This window comes from Trichomycterus rosablanca, chromosome 9, assembly GCF_030014385.1.
Source record: "Trichomycterus rosablanca isolate fTriRos1 chromosome 9, fTriRos1.hap1, whole genome shotgun sequence".
In the NCBI taxonomy this organism is placed as follows: domain Eukaryota; kingdom Metazoa; phylum Chordata; class Actinopteri; order Siluriformes; family Trichomycteridae; genus Trichomycterus; species Trichomycterus rosablanca.
The window spans coordinates 12,340,329-12,364,747 of NC_085996.1; the positions used below are offsets into that span (position 1 = coordinate 12,340,329).

Here is a 24,419-nt window from a genome sequence, read left to right on the forward strand (position 1 = left end):
TTATTATTATTATTGATGTTATTATTATTATTGATATTATTATTATTATTGTTGTTGTTGTTATTGATGTTATTATTATTATTATTAGTAGTAGTATGCTTATTATTATTATTATTATTATTGTTATTGATGTTATTATTATTATTATTATATTTATTATTATTGTTTTATTATTGTTTTATTTAAAAAAAAAAAAAATTTATGGCTGGATTTTATTGCACTGTACTTGCTGTGTACTTGCTGTCAGGATAACTTCTTGATTCTGGGAAAAAAACCAAATTTGTTCATATTCCTTTTCCTCTCAGACTTTCGACTCAGGAGATTGAAAGTCGGAGTGAATCCCTTGGTCTTTTCCACACTCTGAAGACCAAACCAGAGGAATTCTACACCCACATGAGCAAGTACGTGTACCCGGGGATCTCCGGCACAGATCTGCAGCGCTTGCTCTACTACTACACGCTACTGGAGAACTGTTCATGCACTAAAGAGCTTCCTTCAGCCAGCATGACCCCTGAGACTCACGTCAAGCTGCTCAAGAAGCTGAAGGCCGTGGCAAACGGTGAGTTACACCAGTGCTTCTCATACTACTGCACGATTGTGCTTTTATTTACTATCATTTCTGCTTATTCCTAGCTGGTCATTGCTGGTCTGTATTAATGGTTTCACTTTTTCACTGTATTGCCAGTCTTATCGAGCTGGTCTGTGACCTATCAGTGTCCTCATGGGAACCATATCGAAGCTCTAGGTGGAATCATGTTTTCCTCTTTTACTACTGCTGTGGTTATTTAGCTTGGGGCCCTTAAGGCAGATTGAAGTGTTTTGAAGATTATAAAATTGCATGCTGTAGTGACCTCAATCAAAGCCAATGTGCGTAAAATGTTGATATATACAGTAAATATTGTTGATATATACAGTAAATATTGTTTTATACAGTGAAAACAGCCTGGGGTCAAGCTGACCTCAAAAAAACACTGAAAAATATCATCATATCTTCATATCATTTCTTTTCTTTCCTTTTCCTTCCCTCCACTTCCTTTTTAGTTCCTTTTATTACCTTTCATTCTCTTTTCTCCCTTTTTTTTTGTTTTTCTTTTTCTTTGCTTCCCTTTCCATTTTTTTCTCTAATTTATTTTCATCTTTTTTTTAATTTTCCCACCCTTTCTTCCCTCCACTTTCCTTCCTCTCATTTATTTTCCTTCTTTCTCTTTCTGTTTTCTATTCTATAATCCAATTTTCTTTTTTTCCCCCCTTTTTCCTTCCCTTCATTCTCTTTCTTTTTATTTTTGTTCTGTACTTTTTTTTCTCTTCACTTTCATTTTCATTTCTTTTCATTCTCTTTGCTCCTCTTTCCTTTTCCTTTCTTTTACTTTCATTTTTTCTCTCTAATTTCCTTTTCTTTTCTTTCATCTTTTTTTTTAATTTTCCTTTGCTTTCCTTTTCTTTCTGCACCTTTTCTTCCCTTTACTTTCCTTTTCATTTGCCTTCCTTCCTTCTTCCCAGACTCCCTTCTTCCCTTCCTCATTTAATTTCCTTTCTTTTCCTTTTTTTTGCTTCTCTTTCCTTTTTTCCCAATTTCATTTTCTTTCCTTTCCTTCACTTTCCTTTAATTTTCTTTTTTTCTTCCCTTTCCTTTCCGTCACTCCAAGCTCATTTTTATCTTCTTTCATTCCCTTTTATTATATTTCTACCCCTTTCAATTTAATTTCTTTTTCTTTCCTTGAATTTGCCTTTTTTGTCGCTCTAATGTCTTTTTTTCTTTTCTTTCCTTTCCTTTAATTCCCTCTACTTTCCCTTTTATGTTCTTTTCTTCCCTTTAATTTTTTCCTCATTTTTCCTTTTCATTTCTTTTTTTCCCTTTACTTTCCTTTGACACTTAACTTTTTTTCTCTAATTTCTTCTTTTTTTCTTTTCTTTCCTCCTCTCCACTTTCCTTTTTCTTTCATTTTCTTTCTTCTTCTTTCCTTTTAATTTTTTTTCTACCCTTTTTCCTCTCTAATTTCCTTTTCTTTTTTCTTCCTCATTTAATTTATTTTTATTTTCTTTCATTTCTTTTTTTTGTTTCATTCTCTTCACTTTCCTTTTTAGTTCATTTTATTTCCTTTATATCCTTCTTTATTCTTCTTTCCTTTTCATTTCTTTTTTTTCTACCATTTTCCTTTTTCGTCTCTAATTTCATTTTCTTTTCTTATCTTTTTTCCTTTACTTTCCTTTTGATACTTGCGTCTCATTTAATTTCCCTTCCTTTCCTTTTCATTGCTTCCCTTTTCTTGAATTTCCTTTCCTTCCCCTTTACTTTCTTTTCCTTCCTTTTCTTTTTCTTTTTTCTGTTTTGCTCTTCTTTTTTTTTCTTTCCTCTCCTTTCCTTTGCATTCATTTTTTCCCCATGGCTTACCTTTCATTTCCTTACAGTTTATTTAATTAGTTTTCTCTTCAATTCCTTTCCTCTCCTTTCTTTTTATTTGTTCCCCTTTCCTTCTCTTTTTTTCCTTTAGTTTTATTACCTTTGCTTTACTTTCTTCTACTTCATTTTTCTCTCCTCTTTTTTCATTCGCTTTGCTTTTCTCTGCTTATTGCTTCTTTCCTTGCCTTTTATTTAATTTACTTTCCTCACCTCGCCTCTTATATTTTCTTTCCTTTGTGAAAGCAGTGGTTGTCCAGGTTAAACAGCTGTTTCTTTTTCTGATGTTACACTTGTGCTAAAATGAAAGTGCTGTTGGTTTTGCTAGTGTCCCTTTTTGAGATTGACTTTCCCTTAGATTCCTCAACCAATTGTACTTCTTGAATTTGAACACATTAACTCATGATAGTGATAACTACACTTCATTCCAAGGTAAATAAAGCTAAAAAAGAAAGTTTGACTGAATGATGTGTTTACTTTAGATCTGTGTAGCTGAGAAAAAGAACAAGAGAGCTTAAACGCGCATCGCCTCAACACCTCCAGTCACGAGTAAACCTGTGATTTCACTACCAGCTTCCATAAACACGTCATCCTCAGCTTTCACTCACAATCAGCCACTTCACTTCACCGGCGCTGATTTTCTGAAGGAAGCTTCACATTAAAAACAATAACACAAGAAACATGATTAGTCTGCATGCTCACGTTCGCTTTTCTTCTCCAGCGCTCCAAGTAAAGAAGCAGATAATTAAATGGCAGAAATAGAGATTGAGAGAGGGTGATCTAATTATTACTTTTGTCTCTCTTGGGTGAGGCAGCACAGAGTGTGTTAATATAAACCAAACGTTAAATCTTGAATAGCTCTATGAAGGAGAAACAACCCTCAATCTGTTTAGAAATGCACCATGCTCACTGTTTCGTACATTATCATGATTATTTTTCATTCATCTTCAGTCAAAGCGGCCACGACTAGGCCAAAAGTGAGATACTTGAGTCAGTCAAGTTAAGTCAAATTTATTTATATAGCGCTTTTTATAATGAACATTGTCTCAAAGCAACTTTACAGAATCCAGGACCTACAGACCAAAAACCCCTGTTGAGCAAGCCGATGGCAACAGTGGCAAGGAAGAACTCCCTTAAAATTACAGGAAGAAACCTTGAGAGGAACCAGACTCAGCAGGGACCCGTCCTCTGTGGGTGGCCTGGAGGATAAATTAAATAAATAGGATTTACACAAATCATACATACACAAAATTAAATTAAACTAAAGGTTAAAACTAGCAAAAAATAATTGGAGTTCTTTATTATTTGTCTGTGATAAAGTCCGTAGTGAGTTCTTGACATTTTTGGTGCAAACAATTCAGGTGTCCGTCACATCTAGCAGGAGCAGCATTGTTGGCACGGCTGTCTCGACTTGCAGTCTTCAACCTCAGGTGGCTAAACAGGTTTCCGTCAGAACCACCTCAGGGTAAAACAACAGAATTCTTGAGTAATCCGTTCCAAAATCTTGACCATTAATACAATAATAACACAGTAGTAATAATACAATAATAACATAATACACAACAATACAATACAACACCAAAAAATACAATAATAACTATAACACAATACAAAACAATACAATAATAACACAATAGTAATAATACAATAAAAACACAACAATTTAAAACAATACAACACATATACACACAATACACAACACCACAAAATACAATAATAACTATAACACAACATAACAATACAACACAACAATATAAAACAATACAATACAACACACATATACACAACAATACAATAATAACACAGTAGTAATAATACAATAAAAACACAACAATACAGTACAACACACATATACACACAGTAAACAATACAATACAACTATTCCAAAAATACAATAACACAACAAAAGAATACAACACAACACTACAAAACAATACAATAATAACACAATAGTAATAATACAATAAAAACACAATACAATACAACACATATATACACACAATAAACAATACAATACAACAACTATTCCAAAAACTACATTAATAACAATAATAACACAACAATACACAACAATACAATACAACACACATATACACACAGTACACAACAACACCAAAAATACAATAATAACAATAACATAACAATACAACACAACAATACAAACCAGTATAATAATAACACAATAGTAATAATACAATAAAAACCCAACAATACAATACAACACACATATACACACAATAAACATTACAGTACAACTATTCCAAAAATACATTAATAACAATAATAACACAACAATACACAACAATACAATACAACACACATACACACAATACACAACACCAAAAAATACAGTAATAACAATAATAACACAACAATACAATACAACACAACAATATTAAAAATATATTAACAATAATAACACAACAATACAATAATAACGCAATAGTAATAATACAATAACACAATAACTATAGTAAATAGTAATACAAAAGTACAAAACTATACAGTAATAACAATATTATAACAATAATAACACTCATAAACTTTTGTGCACTTGTTTTTACCAGACAGCAGCAGATCACTGCAGAATGCTTTAACACATATGTAGGAACACACTATCCTCAATGTATTTTTCTACCAGTAGTCACGCTGTCTTGACTTTCCATCTGGCCTCCAAGACTTATACCCAGGTCTCCATTGTGATGGGCTTACACCCGAGCGTCCTTTGGATTGATTTTGTAATAGCCATACTAAAGTCGAAGCACTTACTGAACAGATAGTTAACTTTGCAGGATTTTCTTCACTCTGTATGAAATAAATATTGGTGCAGAGATAATTATAGACTTTAACATTTGCTGCAGCTTTTGCATAATCCGTTTCAGTTGGAAGGGATTAGGCTACACGTGTCGGGCGCGAGACTTGAAGTAAAGCGGTGTTTGATTTGCACAGGTATAACTGCAATGAAATATTTTCCCTAAAAAGGCTCGTATCTCCCAAGATGAATGGAGGCTATTAGAGGGCACTTAGCATTATGCAAACGAGACCCTCCTAATTGGGACTTGCTGACTTTCATTAATCATTGGCAAGGTCATCAGGCTTAGTAAAGCTAATACTTTACACTCTTCTCTTTTCCCAAAATAAGGCACGTTAGAGCCTGCGGCGTTAGGTGAGCACACTGAGTAAATGAATTCAGCCTGAATAAAAATATTTTCTCTGCTTAAGGGTTTGAAAAGAGAACATTAGGCAGCACTGTTATTTGTGTTTTGGTTCAGAAGACACCACTGCTTTACTGAATACACTAATTTAAAGGAAGTATGAATAATGTTATTATAAACTGCCTTTAGCTTTGATTACCGCCCCCATTCGCTGTGGCATCGTTTCCACAAGCTTCTGCAATGTCACAACATTTATTTCTGTCCAGAGTTGCATTAATTTTTCCCCCAAGATCTTGTATTGATGATGGGAGATTTGGACCACTGCGCAAAGTCTTCTCCAGCACATCCCAAAGATTCTCAATGGGGTTCAGGTCTGGACTCTGTGGTGGCCAATCCATGTGTGAAAATGATGTCTCATGCTCCCTGAACCACTCTTTCACAATCTGAGCCCGATGAATCCTGGCATTGTCATCTTGGAATATGCCCGTGCCATCAGGGAAGAAAAAATCCATTGATGGAATAACCTGGTAGTTCAGTATATTCAGGTAGTCAGCTGACCTCATTCTTTGGGCACATGACGTTGCTGAACCTAGACCTGACCGACTGCAGCAACCCCAGATCATAGCACTGCCCCCACAGGCTTGTACGGTAGGCACTAGGCATGATGGGTGCATCACTTCAGCCGCCTCTCTTCTTACCCTGATGCGCCCATCACTCTGGAACAGGGTAAATCTGGACTCATCGGACCACATGACCTTCTTCCATTGCTCTAGAGTCCAATCTTTATGCTGCCTAGCAAATTGAAGCCGTTTTTGCCGGTTAGCCTCACTGACAAGTGGTTTTCTTAGGGCTACACAGCTGTTTAGTCCCAATCCCTTGAGTTCCCTTCACATTGTGCGTGTGGAAATGCTCTTACTGTCACTATTAAACATATCCCTGAGTTCTACGATTTGATTTCACCAAACGTTTAAGTGATCGTCGATCACGATCATTCAAGATTTTTTTCCGACCACATTCCTTGCTCGAAGATGATGTTTCCCCACTGTCCTTCCACTTTTGCGTTGGACAGTTCTTAACCCGATTTTAGTAGTTTCAGCAATCTCCTTAGATATTTTCTCTGCTTGATGCATGCCAGTAATTTGACCCTTCTGAAACAGATTAACATCTTTTCCACGACCACAGGACGTGTCTTTCCACATGGTTGTTTAACAAATGAGAAGCTACAGTTAGGGTTAAATAACTTGTTGCCAGCTGAAACAATCACCCATGCAGTAATTATCCAATGGGAGGCTCTTACCTATTTGCTTAGTTAAGTCCAGGTGGTGACCTTTTTTTTTGGCCAGGCAGTGTATTTTCACACCTTCTTTAGAGCTCTCTTTAAATAGAACTAGGAAGTTCAATGTTACCCTCCACCACCACCACCACTGTTTATTTCTACTGTTTACTGACTTTGGCGTTATGTTTTTTTCCCACTTTACCATTCATATCCCCCCCTTTTTCCCCAATTTGATCATCCCTAGTTCCCCCTGATTGTAATACCTCTGCTTATTGCACCACCCCTGCCCTGAGCTAGAGGAGATTCAAACTATTACACGTCCCCTTCTTTTGCCTCACAGAGACATTCTACGCTGCTCTGTGATGACCCCACCACTTGTGTTTGGAACCCAGTCGCACCCCTCTCTCAGCCACAGCTTGATGTGTCTGTTGGATGGCCAGCCAGATTGACAAGCACCAAAGTTGTTGAACCGTGTTCTTATGGAACATTATTTGAGGAGGGTATTGTGTGTTTGTTGGTTTGGAGGTGTGTATGTGTGTGTGTGTGTGTGTGTGTGTGTGTGTGTGTTTGTGTGTGGAGGGGGTATGTCAGTTGTCAAAAACTGACAGTTTAATATCCAATACTCATGTAGGTGCATGTACATCGTTGTAATGTGTCTGTTTGGCGGGATATATCCTGCAGTGCTGCCAATCATATCCATATCTCTCTCTCTTACACACTTATACACACACACACACACACACACACATATATATACACACTCACACAAAGGGAAAAAAATTTAGTTTCCTACTACATTACCAGTGTTGGATTCTTAATCTCTTAACCATATACGGGGGAACACCCTGTGCCATCTGTATTCCTCCACCACTCTTTGCTGTTGCAGCAACACTGTGCTGATTCCCCATCTGACCTTTCGTCCCTCAGTCATGGTTAGTTGTGTCTGTTGAAAGCGTGACCAGGCAAGTATGACTACTAAGTATAGAACTCAGGTCACTGCATTGGTGGAGGAACTCCAGAGGCCTTCCCAGAGCCCTGACCCCAACCTCATTAAACATATTTGGGATGAACTGGGATGCTTGATTTAACATCAACATCATCTGACAAATGATTTTGTCTAAGGGTTAACAAATTACCATTTGCAGAAGAAGAAGGAGGCTGTTATAGCTGCAAAATTGATGGACATTGTTTAGGAATGGGACGTCCAACAAGGTCCCTGGATTGTATATTTAAAAAGTTTTATCATTTAGTGATATATTGCTCATGCTATTATGCATATATCATGTCTCACAGGTCTGGACTACAAAAAGCTGACAGATGAAGACGCTGATCCTCGGAAAGCTCTGGAGCCGGTGCTGACCAGTCAGAATGTTCTCTCTATCTCTAAACTGGCCCCCCGGATCCCTCTGAAGGGTGGAGATGCCCTCACCTCCAGTGCTGTTCACTCCACATGGCTCCACACACTCTTTTGGCAGGGAGACGCCCATATCTTAAAGAAGTCTCCTCAGACAGATCAAGACTATCTCCATGCTTATGATGCCTGTGCCAAGTACCTCGACCGACTCCTGCCTGTAGATGCCACCCAGTTTCTGGATTCCATCACCTTTTCAGCTGAAGCAGCCAATAAGGTGGGTCCAGAGGTGATGATACAGTTGAGTTTTTGGTTTCTTTGTTGGTTTTTACTATATGGCCAAAAGTATGTGGCCACCTGACCATTAGCTTGTTGGACAACATTCATATAGACTTGCTTTCCCTCTCTTTTACATGTGTCTGGGGGACTTTGTGCCTATTTAGTCATAATAGCAACTCAACTGACACTCAAATTAATCCTAAAAAATGTTCACTAGGATTTAGGTCATGGATCTAGAAGACAAACACTGTGACGATCACTCTAGAACAGAAAAAGGCCCTCCCCAAACTGTTGATGCAAGGTTGAAGGCTTATAATCACTATAATACACTTGGTGGGTATATAAGATGTGTGATGGGTTGCCTGCACATATAACCCTCGTTGCTATCATGGGTCTTTCCTGGGGTGGATGGGATCTTCCAGCAACAATGCGACATGTCACATGGCTAGAAATGTCCGACATTGGTTGGAAGAGCATGACCAAGACTTGAACCCAATTGAGCATCTGTGGGACCACCTCAATCATCGTGTTCACTCTATGGATCCACCACTACGCACCCTCCAGCAGCTATGAAATGCACTGCAGTCAGCATGGCTCCAGATACCTGTGACAACCTACCAGGACTTTATTGAGTCACTCCCAGCCCGTCTAGCTGCTATCCATGCTGGATATTAGCCGGTGGTCATAATAATGTAACTCGACTGTCTATAATATACATTGTACACGCTTGTTATCAATGGGTGTGGCTAAAATCCCTTAACCTACTCAATAGAAGGGTTGTCCACATACTATGTAGATCATTAAAGATTCAGGTTTCACTCTCAGGCAGTGTAATAGGTGAATCTAGGTTAAGTGTCAACAGTTTGGGGAAGGACGTTTCTTTTTCAGCATGCCAACGCAACATAAACCAAGAGAGGTGGAACAACTTGACTATGCTGCACAGAACTCTGTGCTAAGCCCATATAATAACTTTTGGGATGAATTGGAACTTCATCAGTGTTCACATAGACTTTTATCACTGAAGTCATGTTTCCTAGAATGTAGAGGCTGTTTAGGAGTGGTAGCTCAGTAGTTAAGGTATTGGACTTTTAATCATAAGGTTACCAGTTGAAGCCATGCCATGTTGCCATTGTTGGGCCCCTGAGCAAGGCCCTTAACCCTCAATAGTTCAAATTGTATTCATTGACAATTGTAAGTCACTTTGGATAAAAGCGTCTGTTAAATGCTGCAAATGTAAATGTTAAAGGAAGGCTACATCATAATGCTTAGGGTTTTGCATGCAGTATAACCAGTACATGTAAATGTAACGTCCACATACTTTTGGTGTGTGTGTGTGTGTGTGTGTGTAGCTGTCCGTAGAAGTCCGCACAGAGATCACCAGACGGGCGCTAAAGGCTTTGAAGAGCATCGGTGAGAAGAGCAGAAAAAGGGGTGGAGATGACGTTTCTGGCTCCACCTTTGATTTTAGCCACGCCCTCGCTCACCTGCAGCAGTCTCTCGACCATCTCGAGACTCTAAGCCACCCCTTCCCGGTGTCACTCCGAAACAGCCAGGAGGTACAGCTCTGTTTTTCAAACACACACACACACACACACACACACACACACACACACACACACACAGGAGCATACACTAGTGACAGATTTCTGGACGTTGGGTGGAAATGAGGTGTTATTAGGATGGAACCAAACTCGGTTTAAATTTAAATCAACAGCAGTGGTTTGGGACGCGACATACTGATGAGAGAACTAAATAAAGGCTGAAAACGAGCCTTAACTTTTTAAAACATCTAAATATCCCAAAACAGTGCTACCCAACCATTGGGTCATTTATTTTTAAATTTTTATATTTTATTTATGCATTTTCTCTTATTTTTCGCCCAATTTAACGTAGTCAATTTATCTTCTGCTGCTGGGGGATCCCTGATTGCAGTCGAGGAGGGTATATTGCTGCTTACGCCTCTTCCGACCCTTTTTCACCCATGCATTCTGCACAGACGTGTCTCTATCTGTAGATAGAGGCAGTAATAGCCCAGTGGTTAAGGTACTGGACTAGTAATCAGAAGGTTGCCGGTTCAAGCCCCACCACCGCCAGGTTGTCACTGTTGGGCCCCTGAGCAAGGCCCTTAACCCTGTGTTCAGTCATAATTGTAAGTCGCTTTGGATAAAAGCGTCTGCTAAATGCCGAAAATGTAAAAATGTAAAATATCTGCCATTCAGGGTCCTTACACAGCGTTTGAAGACCCCACCCACATAGTCCGGTCATCCCGCCCTAGCAGATACGTGTCTGCTGCAGGCACTGCCAATTATGCCCACTAGATGGCGCCCAGCCGACAGGGGGCAACGTCGAGTTTCGAACCGAGGAGATCATGATCTCGGCGCTGGTGTGCTAGCAGAATATCCCGCTGCACCACCAGGCTATTGACAATCACTCTCTAAAAGATGCTTTATTTTGAAGTACCAGATTCTCTTTTAATACCGTCTGTTCCTCTTGACGTGTTTGACATGTACCCATTTCAGTCACATGATCCCAAAAAATTCTCAGGGTTCCCACTGATCCATCATTGGTGAGTAGTATTGTTATGCACTTTGTGTTCGTCATATAATTTTATTTTAAATCCTCCCGTCCGGGCGGCACACTTGCTCAGTGGGTAGCACTGTCTCCTCACAGCAAGAAGGTCCTGGGTTCAATCCCCAGGCGGGTCAGTCCGGGTCCTTTCCGTATAGAGTTTGCATGTTTTCCCCGTGTCTGCGTGGATCTCCTCCGGGAGCTCCGGTTTCTTCCCACAGTCCAAAGAGTGAGCGCAGGTGAGGTGAATTGGAGATGCGAAATTGTCCATGACCGTGTTTGATATTAATCTTGTGTAACCAGTATCTACCTGTCCTGTCATGTAACCAAAGTGTAAAACATGACGTTAAAATCCTAATAAATAAATAAATCCTTCCACCCCCACCGGTCTGTGAAATGATATCTTATATGAAACCGGTCCGTGGTGCAAAAAAGGTTGGAGACCACTGCATTAAAATAAAGGTTTCAAGAAATAGGCTAACCCTTTGATTCAGTTCCCTTAAGACAGTGGTCCCCAACCACCGGGCCGCGGACCGGTACCGGTCCATGGGTCATTTATTACCGGGCCGCACAGAAAGAATAAATAATTAGAGATCGCTACAAGAGCAATTAAATTTCTGATACTCTTTGGGTGTTATTGTCCCCAATCACCACTAGGTGGGAGCAGCGAAGAAAAATTTCGGTCAGTGAAATTATATCTTATATGAAACCGGTCCGTGGTGCAAAAAAGGTTGGGGACCGCTGACTTAAGATGTTTTAAAGTGATTCTATAGTCATTTAAAATACTAGTAATAGATAAAGAAATCTGCCTGATGATTTAATACCAACCCAGTGGCAGCTGGGCTTCAACCGGCAACCTTCTGATTACTAGTCTAGTAATTTACCCACTGTTCTATCAATTAACCACTGAGCTGTCTCAATATGACATGATGCTGTGAACATTTATGAAACATTACTATTACCATCACACTCAACCACCACCCGCAGCATCATCTCTCTCTCCTCTTCAGACAGTTGTAGTCTCTCACTCTCTCGCTCAATTCCTCTTTCCTTAGTCTGTTCCTGTCCTTAATCCGACTGTCTGGGATTGATTGACAGGTGTGGAGCTGCAGAAACACACACACACACACACACACACACACACGTATATACACATACATACAGTTTCTTGTTATTCACGCTGTCACTCTTCCAGTCTAACAACCTCACACCCCGTACCTCACACCATGTACCTGAGGTGTGTTCCTGAATTTATACACACACCATCATTACTTCATGTCCAAATGCATACATAAATATACATATAGTATGCAAAAAAGTGTCCAGGACACAGCTATTATAAATGATATGCCATGAACTTGGTTTTAACAGTTAAGGGAAGGCCATTTATTCCAGCATGACACTATCTCAGTGCATAAAGCAGAGTCCACAAACATGTTGCACAGAGCAATGATCTCATCCGTTTGTTTGTTTATTAGGATTTTAACGTCATGTTTTATACTTTTGGTTACATTCATGACAGGAACGGTAGTTACTCATTACACAAGATTCATCAGTTCACAAGTTTATATCAAACTCAGTCATGGACAATTTAATGTCTCCAATTCACCTCACTTGCATGTCGTTGGACTGTGGGAGGAAACCGGAGCACCCGGGGGAAACCCACCCGGACTCCACACAGAAAGGACCCGGACCCACCTGGGGATCGAACCCAGGACCTTCTTGCCGTGAGGCGACAGTGCTACCCACTTAGCCACCGTGCCGCCCCAATGAGCTCATCTCAAACACCTATAGGTTGTATTGGAATGTTGACTGGGAACCAGGCCTTTAAGTCCAACATTAGTGCCAAATGCACTTTTGATTCCCACATGCACACTCCAAAACGATAACACAACATGATTTTAATACACATGGAGTTGAAACAGGATGTCCAACAAGCTCTTGGTAAGCTGACCACATACTTTTGGTCATATTGTTACAACAGATAATAGAAAGGCCCTACCTAATTCACCGCAGTGAAAATAGCGCCACGGACCATAAAACGAGCCTTTTCAAGTGTAATATGCAATCTGCTGTGCAGTTCAAAATGTAAGGTTTGTGTTTAGCAATTTACAGTTTATTTACGTACCCCTTAAGTGCCTCACTTTACTGGTTAATTTGTACTATGAGGGGGTCCCAGTGTAACCGAACGTCTTTAGAGAAAGAAATAAACTGTACGTAGACAAACTATCAGGAGCATAATACTTTACTGGCTTGTTCTTTTGAGGCGCAGCACACAACAGACTACACAGAGATGATCACGTGTCTAGAGAAGCACACTTTTCCATTATGATTATTAGGATTTTAGATGTCTGGTGTCAGACATCTCTTGTCTGTGGATTATAGACGTCCCTTGTCTTTTTCAAGGATTTTAGTTGTCTGATTTCAGACGTCTGTTGTCTTTTTAGAAGATTTTAGCCATCTGATTTAAGACATCTTTTGTCTGTGGATTTCATACGTTTGTTGTCTTTTTCAAGGATTTCAGACGTCTGTCGATTTTAGATGTCTGTTGTCTTTTTCAAGGATTTCAGATGTTTGTTGTCTTTTTCAAGGATTTCAGACGTTTGTTGTCTGTGGATTTCAGGCGTTTGTTGTCTGTGGATTTCAGACGTCTGTTGTCTGTGGATTTCAGACGTCTGTTTGTGGATTATAGATGTCTGTTGTCTGTGGATTTCAGACGTCTGTTGTCATTTTCAAGGATTTTAGACATCTGATTTCAGACGTCTGTTGTTTGTGTATTTAAGATGCGTGTTGTCTTTTTTAAGAATTTATGACATCTAATTTCAGACGTCTGTTGTATGTGGATTTCAGACGTCTGTTGTCTGTGGATTATAGACGTCTGTTGTCTGTGGATTTCAGACGTCTGTTGTCATTTTCAAGGATTTTAGACATCTGATTTCAGACGTCTGTTTGTGTATTTAAGATGCGTGTTGTCTTTTTTAAGAATTTATGACATCTAATTTCAGACGTCTGTTGTCTGTGGATTTCAGACGTCTGTTGTCTGTGGATTATAGACGTCTGTTGTCTGTGGATTTCAGACATTCGTTGTCTTTTTTTAAGGATTTTAGATGTCTGGTTTCAGACATCTCGTCTGTGGATTATAGACGTCTGTTGTCTTACAGTAGATAATAGAAAGGCCCTACCTAATTCACGGCCGTGAAAAAGCGCCACGGACCATAAAACGAGCGTGTAATATGCAATTTGCTGTGAAATTCAAAATTTTAGGTTTGTGTTTAGCAATTTACTATTTTTCATTCACGTACCCCTCAAGTGTAACCGAACGTTTTTAGAGAAAGAAATAAACTGTACATAGACAAACTATCGGGAGCATAATACTTTACTGGCTTGTTCTTTTGAGGCGCAGGACACAACAGACTACAGAGAGATGATCACGTGTGTAGAGAAGCACACTTTTTAATTGATTATGAAATGAAAATGCACTCAATATGTAAACACATACATCAACCATTGTCAGCACACTAACGCAGAAGTCAGTTACATAACATTATGACCACCTTGCTAGTATTCCTTGCTGCCAAAACAGGCCTGACCCATCGAGGCATGGACTCCACTAGACCCCTGAAGGTGTGCTGTGGTATCTGGCACCAAGATGGCCTCCATGGATCAGACTTGTTTGTCCAGCACATCCCACAGATGCTCGATTGAATTAAGATTTGGGGAATTTAGAGGCCAAGTCAACACCTTAAACTCATTGTTGTGCTCCTCAAACCCATCCTGGAGTATTTTTGCTTTAATGCAAGGTGCATTATCCCGAGAAAGAGGCCACACTTGGCCATTTTTCCTGCTTCTAACACATCAACTTTGAGGATAAAATGTTATCCTAACTAACATACTAACAGTTGCCGTGATGAAGAGATAATCAGTGTTATTTACTTCACCTGTCAGTGGTCATAATGTTATGCCTGGTCGGTGTATAAGTTTGTATTATTTTATTTTCATACATTTTTCCCACTTGTTTCCCCCAATTTCCCCCCTAATCTAGTCGTGTCCAATTACCCTGAATGCGTCCTCTATACTGATTCGACCCTTCACCGCTGACTGAAGATGCCTCTCAGCTGACATACGCCCCCTCCGGCACGTACAGTCAGTACAGACTGCATTTTTCTCCTGCACGAGTCGAGTTCATACACCGACGGGCACTGTGTATGGAGGGCCACACCCCCATCAGCATTATTCCTCAGCCCTGTGCAGGCGCCATCAGTCAGCCAGCAGGGGCCGCAGTCGCACCAGTTATGAGGACCTTTAATCCGACTTTTTACCCCTAACCCTGAACAACAGCCAATCGTTGTTCATGCAGCCGCCCAACCCAGTCGGAAGGCAGAGCTGAGATTCGATACGATGTATTCGAAACCACAACTCTGGTGAGCTAGCGTACTTTACCGCATAAGTTTGTAATGTGAAAAGAAATGGAGCTTGTGCGTTTATCCTTTAATACCCACTGAAATTCAAATGTTGATATTTTTTCCTGGTGCGAGATACCAGAAATATTCTTTATGGCCAAAAGTATGTAGACACCTGACTAAAGACGTGTTTTTACACACACCATCATTACTTCATGTCCACGATACACAAAAATGCATGCATAAATATACACAGGAGATCATGGCTTCATATTTATGGTTTGTTGAGTTTTGTTGTCTTCTCCACCTATAGGAGCGTCTGCGAAGGTACAGCAGGGCCTACGACCTGTCCAGGTCCAAAAAGTCCGGCATCCACCAGTTGGCGGTTACCATGGCGCTGGACGGACAGCCACTGGAGCGAATCGAGAAGCTGCTCGGGGTGTCTGTGGGGTCGAGTGATCTATCGCTCCGGGGTGTAGTTCAGGACGCGGTGGAGCGAATCATCTCTGTTCTCAGGTGAACTAGCGCTGCATTTTTTCAGTATTTCACGTAGTACCTGTCAGTCTATTTAACTTTCTCTCAGTGTTCTGCAGCTCCCCAGGTACTTTTTATTATTTTTTGCTTTTTTTTCCCCTCTGTGTCCTTTTCTGTCTGTCTTTAATAGCCTGTTCCTCTATTAACCTGTGGCAGGGCAGACCTGTTTAAGCCTGATTGAGTTAAACACAGCTCCGACCTCTGCCTTGGCCTCTCCAGATCTCCTTTCTCCCTCCTTTTCCTCCCACGCCTTTCAGGGGTCGCAGGCTCCTTCACCCACTTTCATTTCTGTTTAAACCGGTTCTAAAACGCGCTGTCAGCTTTGTGTTACAGAGTTGTCATGCTTCTGATGTAGCAGACTGGATTTCAGACGTCTGTTGTCTTTTTTAAGGATTTTAGACGCCTGCTTTCAGATGCCTGTTGTCTGCGGATTTCAAACATCTCTTGCCTGGGGATTTCAGACATCTGTTGTCGTTTTCAAGGATTTCAGACGTCTGATTTCAGACGTTCGTTGTCTATGGATTTCAGACGTCTGTTGTCTTTGTCAAGGTTTTTAGTTGTCTAATTTCAGACCTCTGTTGTCTGTGGATTTCAGACGTCTGCTGTCTGTGGATTTTTAGACATCTGTTGTCTTTTTTAAGGATTTCAGACGTCTGATTTTAGATGTCTGTGGATTTCAGACATCTTTTGTCATTTTCTTTTGTCATTTTCATTTTCTGATTGCAGACGTTTGTTGTCTGTGGATGTCAGACGTCTGTTGTTTGTGGATTTAAGACGCGTGTTGTCTTTTTTAAGGATGTTAGACGTCTGATTTCAGACATCCTTTGTCTGTGGATTTCAGACGTCTGTTGTCTGTGCATTTCAAATGTTTGTTGTCTGTGGATTTCAGATGTCTGTTGTCTGTGGATTTCAGACGTCTGTTGTCTCAAAGATTTCAGACGTCTGTTGTCTTTTTCAATGAATTTAGACTTCTGTTGTCTGTGGATTTGACATCTGTTGTCTGAATTTCAGATGTCTGTTGTCTTTTTCAAGGATTTTACACGTCTGATTTCTGACATCTGTTTTCTGTGGATTTCAGATGTCTGTTGTAGACATATGTTGTCTGTGGATTTCAAATGTCTGTTGTAGACGTATGTTGTCTGTGGATTTCAGATGTCTGTTGTTGTTTTCAATTATTTCAGACATCTTTTGTCTGTGGATTTCAGACGTCTGTTGTAGACGTATGTTGTCTGTGGATTTCAGATGTCTGTTGTTGTTTTCAATTATTTCAGACATCTTTTGTCTGTGGATTTCAGACGTCTGTTGTCTGTGGATTTCAATTTCAAGTTGGACCCCTGAGCAGAGCCCTTAACCAAGGCCCTATGCCTGTCAGGAGGGTTGGTCTGCCGGCTGGTCCAAGGCACCGGTCCAAGGCACCTGCACAGAGATGGTGAATAATGGATAGCGGTGCATGACTCTCTGTACACGACACTGATCCCTGTGTAAAGAAATGATCAGAAACTGCACCGGTGTGTTAGGTACGGCCCTTCTCGCTCAGGGTAGGGGTCTGCAGCAGTGGGATATTGGATATACGAGTACTGTAGATTGGGAGAAAAGAGGAAAACACGTACATAGAATGTACTACGAATGTTAAATTTGTGTTTATCATTTTTTAACATGAATATTTCCAAAGGGTTCACAAACTTTCTTTTCTAGCTGTACGTTTTCTGCGTATGCTTAGACATGGTCTGGTTGTTTCAGTGACAGTCAGAAATGACAGCGGACGTCACGACTGTGATTTTTTCATGCGCCGTCTCCTCACCTACTGCGCAGATGATTGAAATTTTCAGCTTCACTAATGTCGCATCATTTTCTAACACTTCTATAAGAGTAGACAGTTGATTTGCAGTAGTGGTAGTGATGACGATGATGAGAACGGGACTTTTTATTTTTTATTTTAGGATCATTTTCTTTTGCAGTAATGTCCTTCTGCATGCTTTTGATAGCACACGCCTGTCAGTACTTAAAGCTTATTTCTGGAAAGTTCTGACATGTTATTTGTGCCACTGTCGCCCCCGGTAGCGTCGTTATTACTCGCCGTTGACAGCTGAGCATTGTAAAGGTCATGGTTATAACAGTGGAAGTTTCACTGTGTGGGCGGATTCTTTTGTGACCACAATCTTATCTACATGTTGAATGGTCAATGCTGTGAAAAGTCATTGACCCCTTACATTTCTGCCTGTGGTCAATGACTTTCAGATCATTACACTGGAAAACACACCCCATCTGGTATAAAAAGTGTTTAATGTATTAAGGAAGCCCAATTATTCAAATCCCATGCTCCCTTTTGGAAAAAATGCATTAATAATGCCTCTTTCTACAATATATGGCCAAATGTATCTGGACACACATCCTAATTACGGAGTTCAAGTGTTTCCCCCAATTTGGATCGGTGCAAAAACATACACCAATTAGCCATAACATTAAAACCACCTCCTTGTTTCTACACTCACTGTCCATTTTATCAGCTCCACTTACCATATAGGAGCACTTTGTAGTTCTACAATTACTGACTGTAGTCCATCTGTTTCCCAGGATCATTCTCAGCACTGCAGTGACACTGACATGGTGGTGGTGTGTTAGTGTGTGTTGTGCTGGTATGAGTGGATAAGACACAGCAGCGCTGATGGAGTTTTTAAACACCTCACTGTCACTGCTGGACTGAGAATAGTCCACCAACCAAAAATATCCAGCCAACAGCGACCCATAAGCAGCGCCCTGTGACCGCTGATTAAGGTCTAGAAGATGACCAACTCAAACAGCAGCAATAGATGAGCGATCATCTCTGACTTTACATGTACAAGGTGGACCAACTAGGTAGGAGTGTCTAATAGAGTGGACAGTGAGTGGACACGGTATTTAAAAACTCCAGCAAGAGCTGCTGTGTCTGATCCACTCATACCAGCACAACACACACTAACACACAACCACCATGTCAGTGTCACTGCAGGGCTGAGAATGATCCACCACTTAAATGATACCTGCTCTGTAGTGGTCCTGTGGGGGTCCTGACCATTGAAGAAAAGACTAAAAGCAGGTTGAAAAGGTATGTAGAGAAACAGATGGACTACAGTCAGTAATTGTAGAACTACAAAGTAAGTTGGAGCTGATAAAATGGACAGTGAGTGTAGAAACAAGGAGGTGGTTTTAATGTTATGGCTGATCGGTGTATATACAGAGGAACCTTGATTTAACGGACTAAAAGGGGGGAGCACTGGACCTTCACTCCGTACATCAGTGCTCCCTCTGCTTTGTAACCCAGTCGGAACAAATTGTTAAAAATAGTTGAAATTTTTGTAGGCTTTTCAGTTGAATGCAAGCAATTTGTCACAGCTATTGTATATTAACAAAAATGCTTATGTTCATGTTCAAGGTCAGACATGGTCCACATATACTGTATTTGACCACATTGTGTCTGCAGTGAATTCAGAATGCGTTCAGATCCCTTCACTTTTTTTTTCACTCCAGTGTTGTTTTGGCTGTATGATTCGGCTCGTTTCCATATTAAAAGGTGAACTAGATGGGTTCCTCAGATTGCCTTTTGAATTTTAGGCCCTGCAAGTTGGACTAACCAGCTCAGAGTTTGGAATCTCAGCACTAGAGGAGAGAAAGTCAGAAAATTAAGATCGATCACGCTTTTATAAATGCGAGCTTTTGTGTTTGTAGTCGCTTGCTTTGTGTTTTTTTTTCTTCCTCGGTTGCTCCTGAGGTAGATTAATGACTAGTGTAATTGCAGCAGACTAATACAGATGTTCCTCTTTGTTTTCTCGCTTTACGTGCTGATTGGTCAGGCCAGAGAAAACTGCAGATTAGATTGGCTGTGTCATAATAAAGCCGCATAAAATGCATGGCTTTCTTTTTGTCTTTCCATCTTGTTGGTTATTGCGTACAACGTAGGGTATTGGAGAGCTAAATGAGCAACAGTCTAATCGTAATATAACAAGTGAGTCTGGGCTTTAGATGTGTAGATGAGTCTGTAGTTCCCAGAAGCCTGATTTTCAGTCCTCTGGGCTCTTGACCTTCTGAAGAGACATCTAGTTGGAGTGTCTATGTGATAATGAAGTGCAAAAATCACAAAGTTATAGTTCATCAGGATATTTGTGACTAACTGTGGAAAAATGTCTTGATGAAAAAAAAATAAAAAAATAATTCTTGCTGTTCTCGTAATTAGGGGTCGCCATAGCGGGTCATTATGGTCCGCACTATTTTTATACCAGATGCCTTCCCGGATGCAGCCCTCTTTATTTATTTGGGCTCAGGACTAACAATAAGAGCACACTGACAAATGCACCTCCCAGTGGCTAGGTGTTCATCCATTCCCTGGGTCACAAGCTAAAAAAAGGGTCACAGAGAAAAATAGTAATGATTAAATAAACGTGTATGTTAACGCCCCCTTGTGGAGGCTTTTTGCTACATCTTGAAAACCACAGTGGGACCAGATTGTATAATGTTGTCTGGGTTACATATAAAGTCATGGACATAATGTGGGTCGCTTGATAAAAAGTCCTGTCTGTGTAGACACCCTACTGTCCGATAGCACCGCTGAGATTCGAGCCCGAGCTGAATTCAAACCTAGAACGTATGTTTTCTATTAAAACTGTATACATTTTTAATAGCAATAATGTTTGATGTGTGTTTACAGTGGTGACGAGGAGGTGATGAAGGACTACCCAGACCCATTACAAGTTTTGGAAGGCATTGTGAAGGCAGTGCAGGAAGATGTGCAGAACGGGTAAGTGGGTCTGCTCGTGTATTCTTTTGAACATTCATCATGTTATTTGGGGGCCCTCGGGTGCCGCAGCGTAATTTTATGGTAGCCCACTACTGCTGAGACCTGGTCTTGAGACTTAAGAGAGCCGCCGGTGGCCTTGTCTGAGATAGGATAGGTTCGCCTCTTACAAATACAAGGTGCTAGAAGGAGTGGTGGAGGAATACTTGAGTATAGAGTGTTTTAATAGAGTTTCCACACTGTATGATTAAAACGATGTGACCTTGAGCTTGTTAGACATACTCATGCTATGATCTGCTCCACTACTTGCGAGCAGCAAGATCCCAGCCGGTTGTGTTGAGTCGTGTTGAGTCTGTTCAGCACTGCTGAATCTTGAACCCTTTGGCCATCGAGGCCAAACTGTTTCTGTAAACCTTCTAGGACTCCACTGTACCACACTGAGAGCCTGAGAGCCATTGTCTCTTAATAGAAAAATTGTGGCTGAAACAGATGATGCCCACATACTTCTGGAAATATAGTCTACCTGAATTCAATATGGGTAGCACTGTCGCCTCACAGCAAGAAGGTCCTGGGTTCGATCCCCAGGCGGGGCGGTCCGGGTCCTTTCTGTGCGGAGTTTGCATGTTCTCCCCGTGTCTGCGTGGGTTTCCTCCCACAGTCCAAAACATGCAGTCAAGTTAATTGGAGACACTGAATTGCCCTATAGGTGAATAGGTGTGTGTGTGTATGTGTGTGTGTCTGCCCTACAATGGACTGGCACCCCATCCAGGGTGATACTGTGTGCCTTGCGCCCTTTGGCTGGGATAGGCTCCTGCAGCAGCCCCCCCCCTTGCGACCCCAATTGTATAAGTGGTTAAGACCGTGAGTAAGTGAGTGAATTCAATATATAAAAAGGGTGTCCACATACTTTTGGTCATAGAGTGTATAATATTAACAGGTCTATCAAAAGAAAAATCTGCCTCAAAGGCTCTTTTTATTGGGTCAGAAATCAATATATTTTATAACGTTTTTGGTTTTTAATATTAATGCATTTTTAATTGACTCTAAATTGGTTTTTATTCTTCAGAAAAGCTTTAGAAAAGTTCTCAGACTCTGAGCCACAGCGTCTCACTTGGTCTGTAAAATGATGACTTAAAGCTGTAATTTAGTCACTGCATTTATATATACATGGGTGTAAAAAAAAGTAATTGCCCCCTTTCTGACCGCCTCTGTTATTGCATATTTGACACACTGAATGAATTCAGATCTATTTTTGTTATTTAAGAAATATCACGTCAATCAGCCTTGTAAAAGCCTTGCTTCTTTGGTTACTCAGTGTACTTTATTTCATTACATTTTCTTTAACTGCTTTAAAGCGGGTGGCCGCTCTAGACAGGCTGTCAATCCGATGCAGAGCTGTGGCCACCTATCTCGGTGTAGACACCTACACCCAGCCGATAGCATCTCTAAGATCTGGGTTTTGGCCAGCATAATAGACCGTTGTGCCACTCAAGTGTCTCTATCAACCAAATCTAAGCTGTAATCTAATTCATCTAATTACCGACAACTAGGCTTACATTTAGCGTGTACTGTGAATTATAAATCTCAGGGCGCATTCACATGAGAAGCGTTTTTGCAAACTGCCGTTTTGTTCAGCGCTTGGCTTGAGCGGTGCACTAAAACGTCATCAAAGTGCGAATATGAGACGAATCTGCATTTGTCTGGAATAACAGTCAAATCCAGTCTAAAGACATCCACATCAATCTAGGTTTAGCTGGATGTTCCTCACTGTTTCACTTTTAAACTTGTGTTACAGCTCGGGGCACTTTTCTTATTGTTAAAGCTTAACGTGGAGTGATACTTGCTTTTGCTTTACAAAGCCAAATACAGTGGTATATTGTAATTTGACGTCCCCTAAACTCGAAATCTTGGAAGCTCAACGCCCTTCGTCAAGAAATTCATACCTCCAGGCCACCCAAGGAGGATGGGGGTCCCTGCTGAGTCTGGTTCCTCTCAAGGTTTCTTCCTGTATTTTAAGGAAGATTTTTCTTGCCACTGTCGCCCTCGGCTTGCTCAACAGGGGTTTTTCGGTCTGTTGGCCCTGGATTCTGTAAAGTTGCTTTGAGACAATGTCCATTGTAAAAAACGCTATATAAATAAAATTGACTTGACTTGACTTGACAAAAGCGGTTTTGCTTCTCATGTGAATGTGGCCTCACTTATCCTTAACCTCACCGTCAAAACACTATGAAACAACCTGGGAAAAACAAGTTTAAATAAATAAGGTAACAAAATCATGGTTGTTGCTCAAGGACTCCACTGAATAACAGTGAAAACCTTTATATTAAATGAAAGAAACATACAGCAGTAATAAATCTACTTAGGAGTGGAGTGGCCAGCCTGTTACATTTTTAATGAGCATCTTAAACCCTGCAGACGTCTCCAGCCTCAGCTAGAATGTGTAGAACTGAATTTTTGGACAGCAAGGGTCTTGTTATGTCTGGAAATATTGAAATACAGCATTTCATAGTAAGAAGGTAATGAACCCCAATCCATAGTCAAATATTGTTTTTTTGGGGTGGGGGTCTGATGCTCGGGTGTTGGTTTGCAACATCAGAACCTGAGCGACCATTCTTGGGAGAGGCATTAATACGAGGGTTCTTCAAAAAGTTTCAGCACTTTTAAAACTCTATTTATCAGGAATTTTCAAAACAAATGACATCACTTTTCTACAGTCACCTTCCCATGCATTGTTCCCCAGCATCGTACCAACTTTTTCATGCCATCAGCAAACAAGTTTTTAGTTGAGCGCGTAGCCACTGATGCACCACTGCTTTCACATCATCATCACATGAAAATCTTCTTCCCCTTAAAGCTTTTTTGAGCGTCCAAAAAGGTGGAAATCAGATGGCGCTAACTCTCTCAGACTCAACCGATTTCTACTCCTCCCACCCTCACCGTTTCCAATGAAAATATAGTGCGGAAACTTTTTGAAGATCTCTGGTATTTACTTCCTTTCAGAACGTATAGGAAGAATGTGAGATCATCTGTCCATGGGTTAAAGCTGAGATGAAATCTGATTGCTATTTTTGAGTTTCTTGTACTTTAAACCTCCATATAGGTCATTTTTTTCTCCGTTTAGTCTCTGTGGCTCATATACAGGTTTGGATGACAGCACTGTATTAGTATGTTCTGCTTGTCTGGTCTCAGGGGGCAAGCCGTGTCATCCGAGGACCTGTTGGCATGGTTACGGCCGTTCTGCGGGGACGACTCCAAGCCTGTGAGGGTGAGAATTGAGATTCTGCAGATTCTGGAACATTCTTTCAGCCTCAGTGAGCAGGACATCCGCCTGCTAGTGCTCTTCAGGAGCCGAGCAGTGCTCAAAGCATGCTGGCCCGACCGAGAGGTGCGTACACGCACACGCACACACACACACACACACAGACTGATATAACAGACACATGCATACATACTGTAATATACACGTCAAAGCAAAAAGTATGTGGACACACCTTTTGATTATTAAATCGAGGTGCTTTACCCATTGCCAAGAGGAACATACTGACAACAGTTTAAGGAAGGACCTTTCCCCTTCCATCATGACTGTACCTATATGCACAAAGCAAGAACATGGTTTAATGCTTTTCATGTGGAGAGGGCAGCTGCAGCCTAGTGGTTAAGGTGCTGGACTAGTAATCGAAAGGTCGCTGG

At 40.7% G+C, this 24,419-nt stretch overlaps 1 protein-coding gene across 1 annotated transcript in view; it reads left to right on the top strand.

The window, feature by feature from the left end:
* Window positions 1–24,419, top strand: part of nbas (NBAS subunit of NRZ tethering complex) — a 248,075-nt gene that overhangs the window by 142,638 nt on the left and 81,018 nt on the right. The window contains exons 43-48 of the mRNA XM_063001902.1: window positions 306–559; window positions 8,123–8,457; window positions 9,809–10,015; window positions 15,741–15,943; window positions 20,643–20,732; window positions 23,919–24,114. Of these exons, the coding sequence (XP_062857972.1) occupies window positions 306–559; window positions 8,123–8,457; window positions 9,809–10,015; window positions 15,741–15,943; window positions 20,643–20,732; window positions 23,919–24,114 (1,285 nt within the window). The remainder of the gene's footprint in view (window positions 1–305; window positions 560–8,122; window positions 8,458–9,808; window positions 10,016–15,740; window positions 15,944–20,642; window positions 20,733–23,918; window positions 24,115–24,419) is intronic.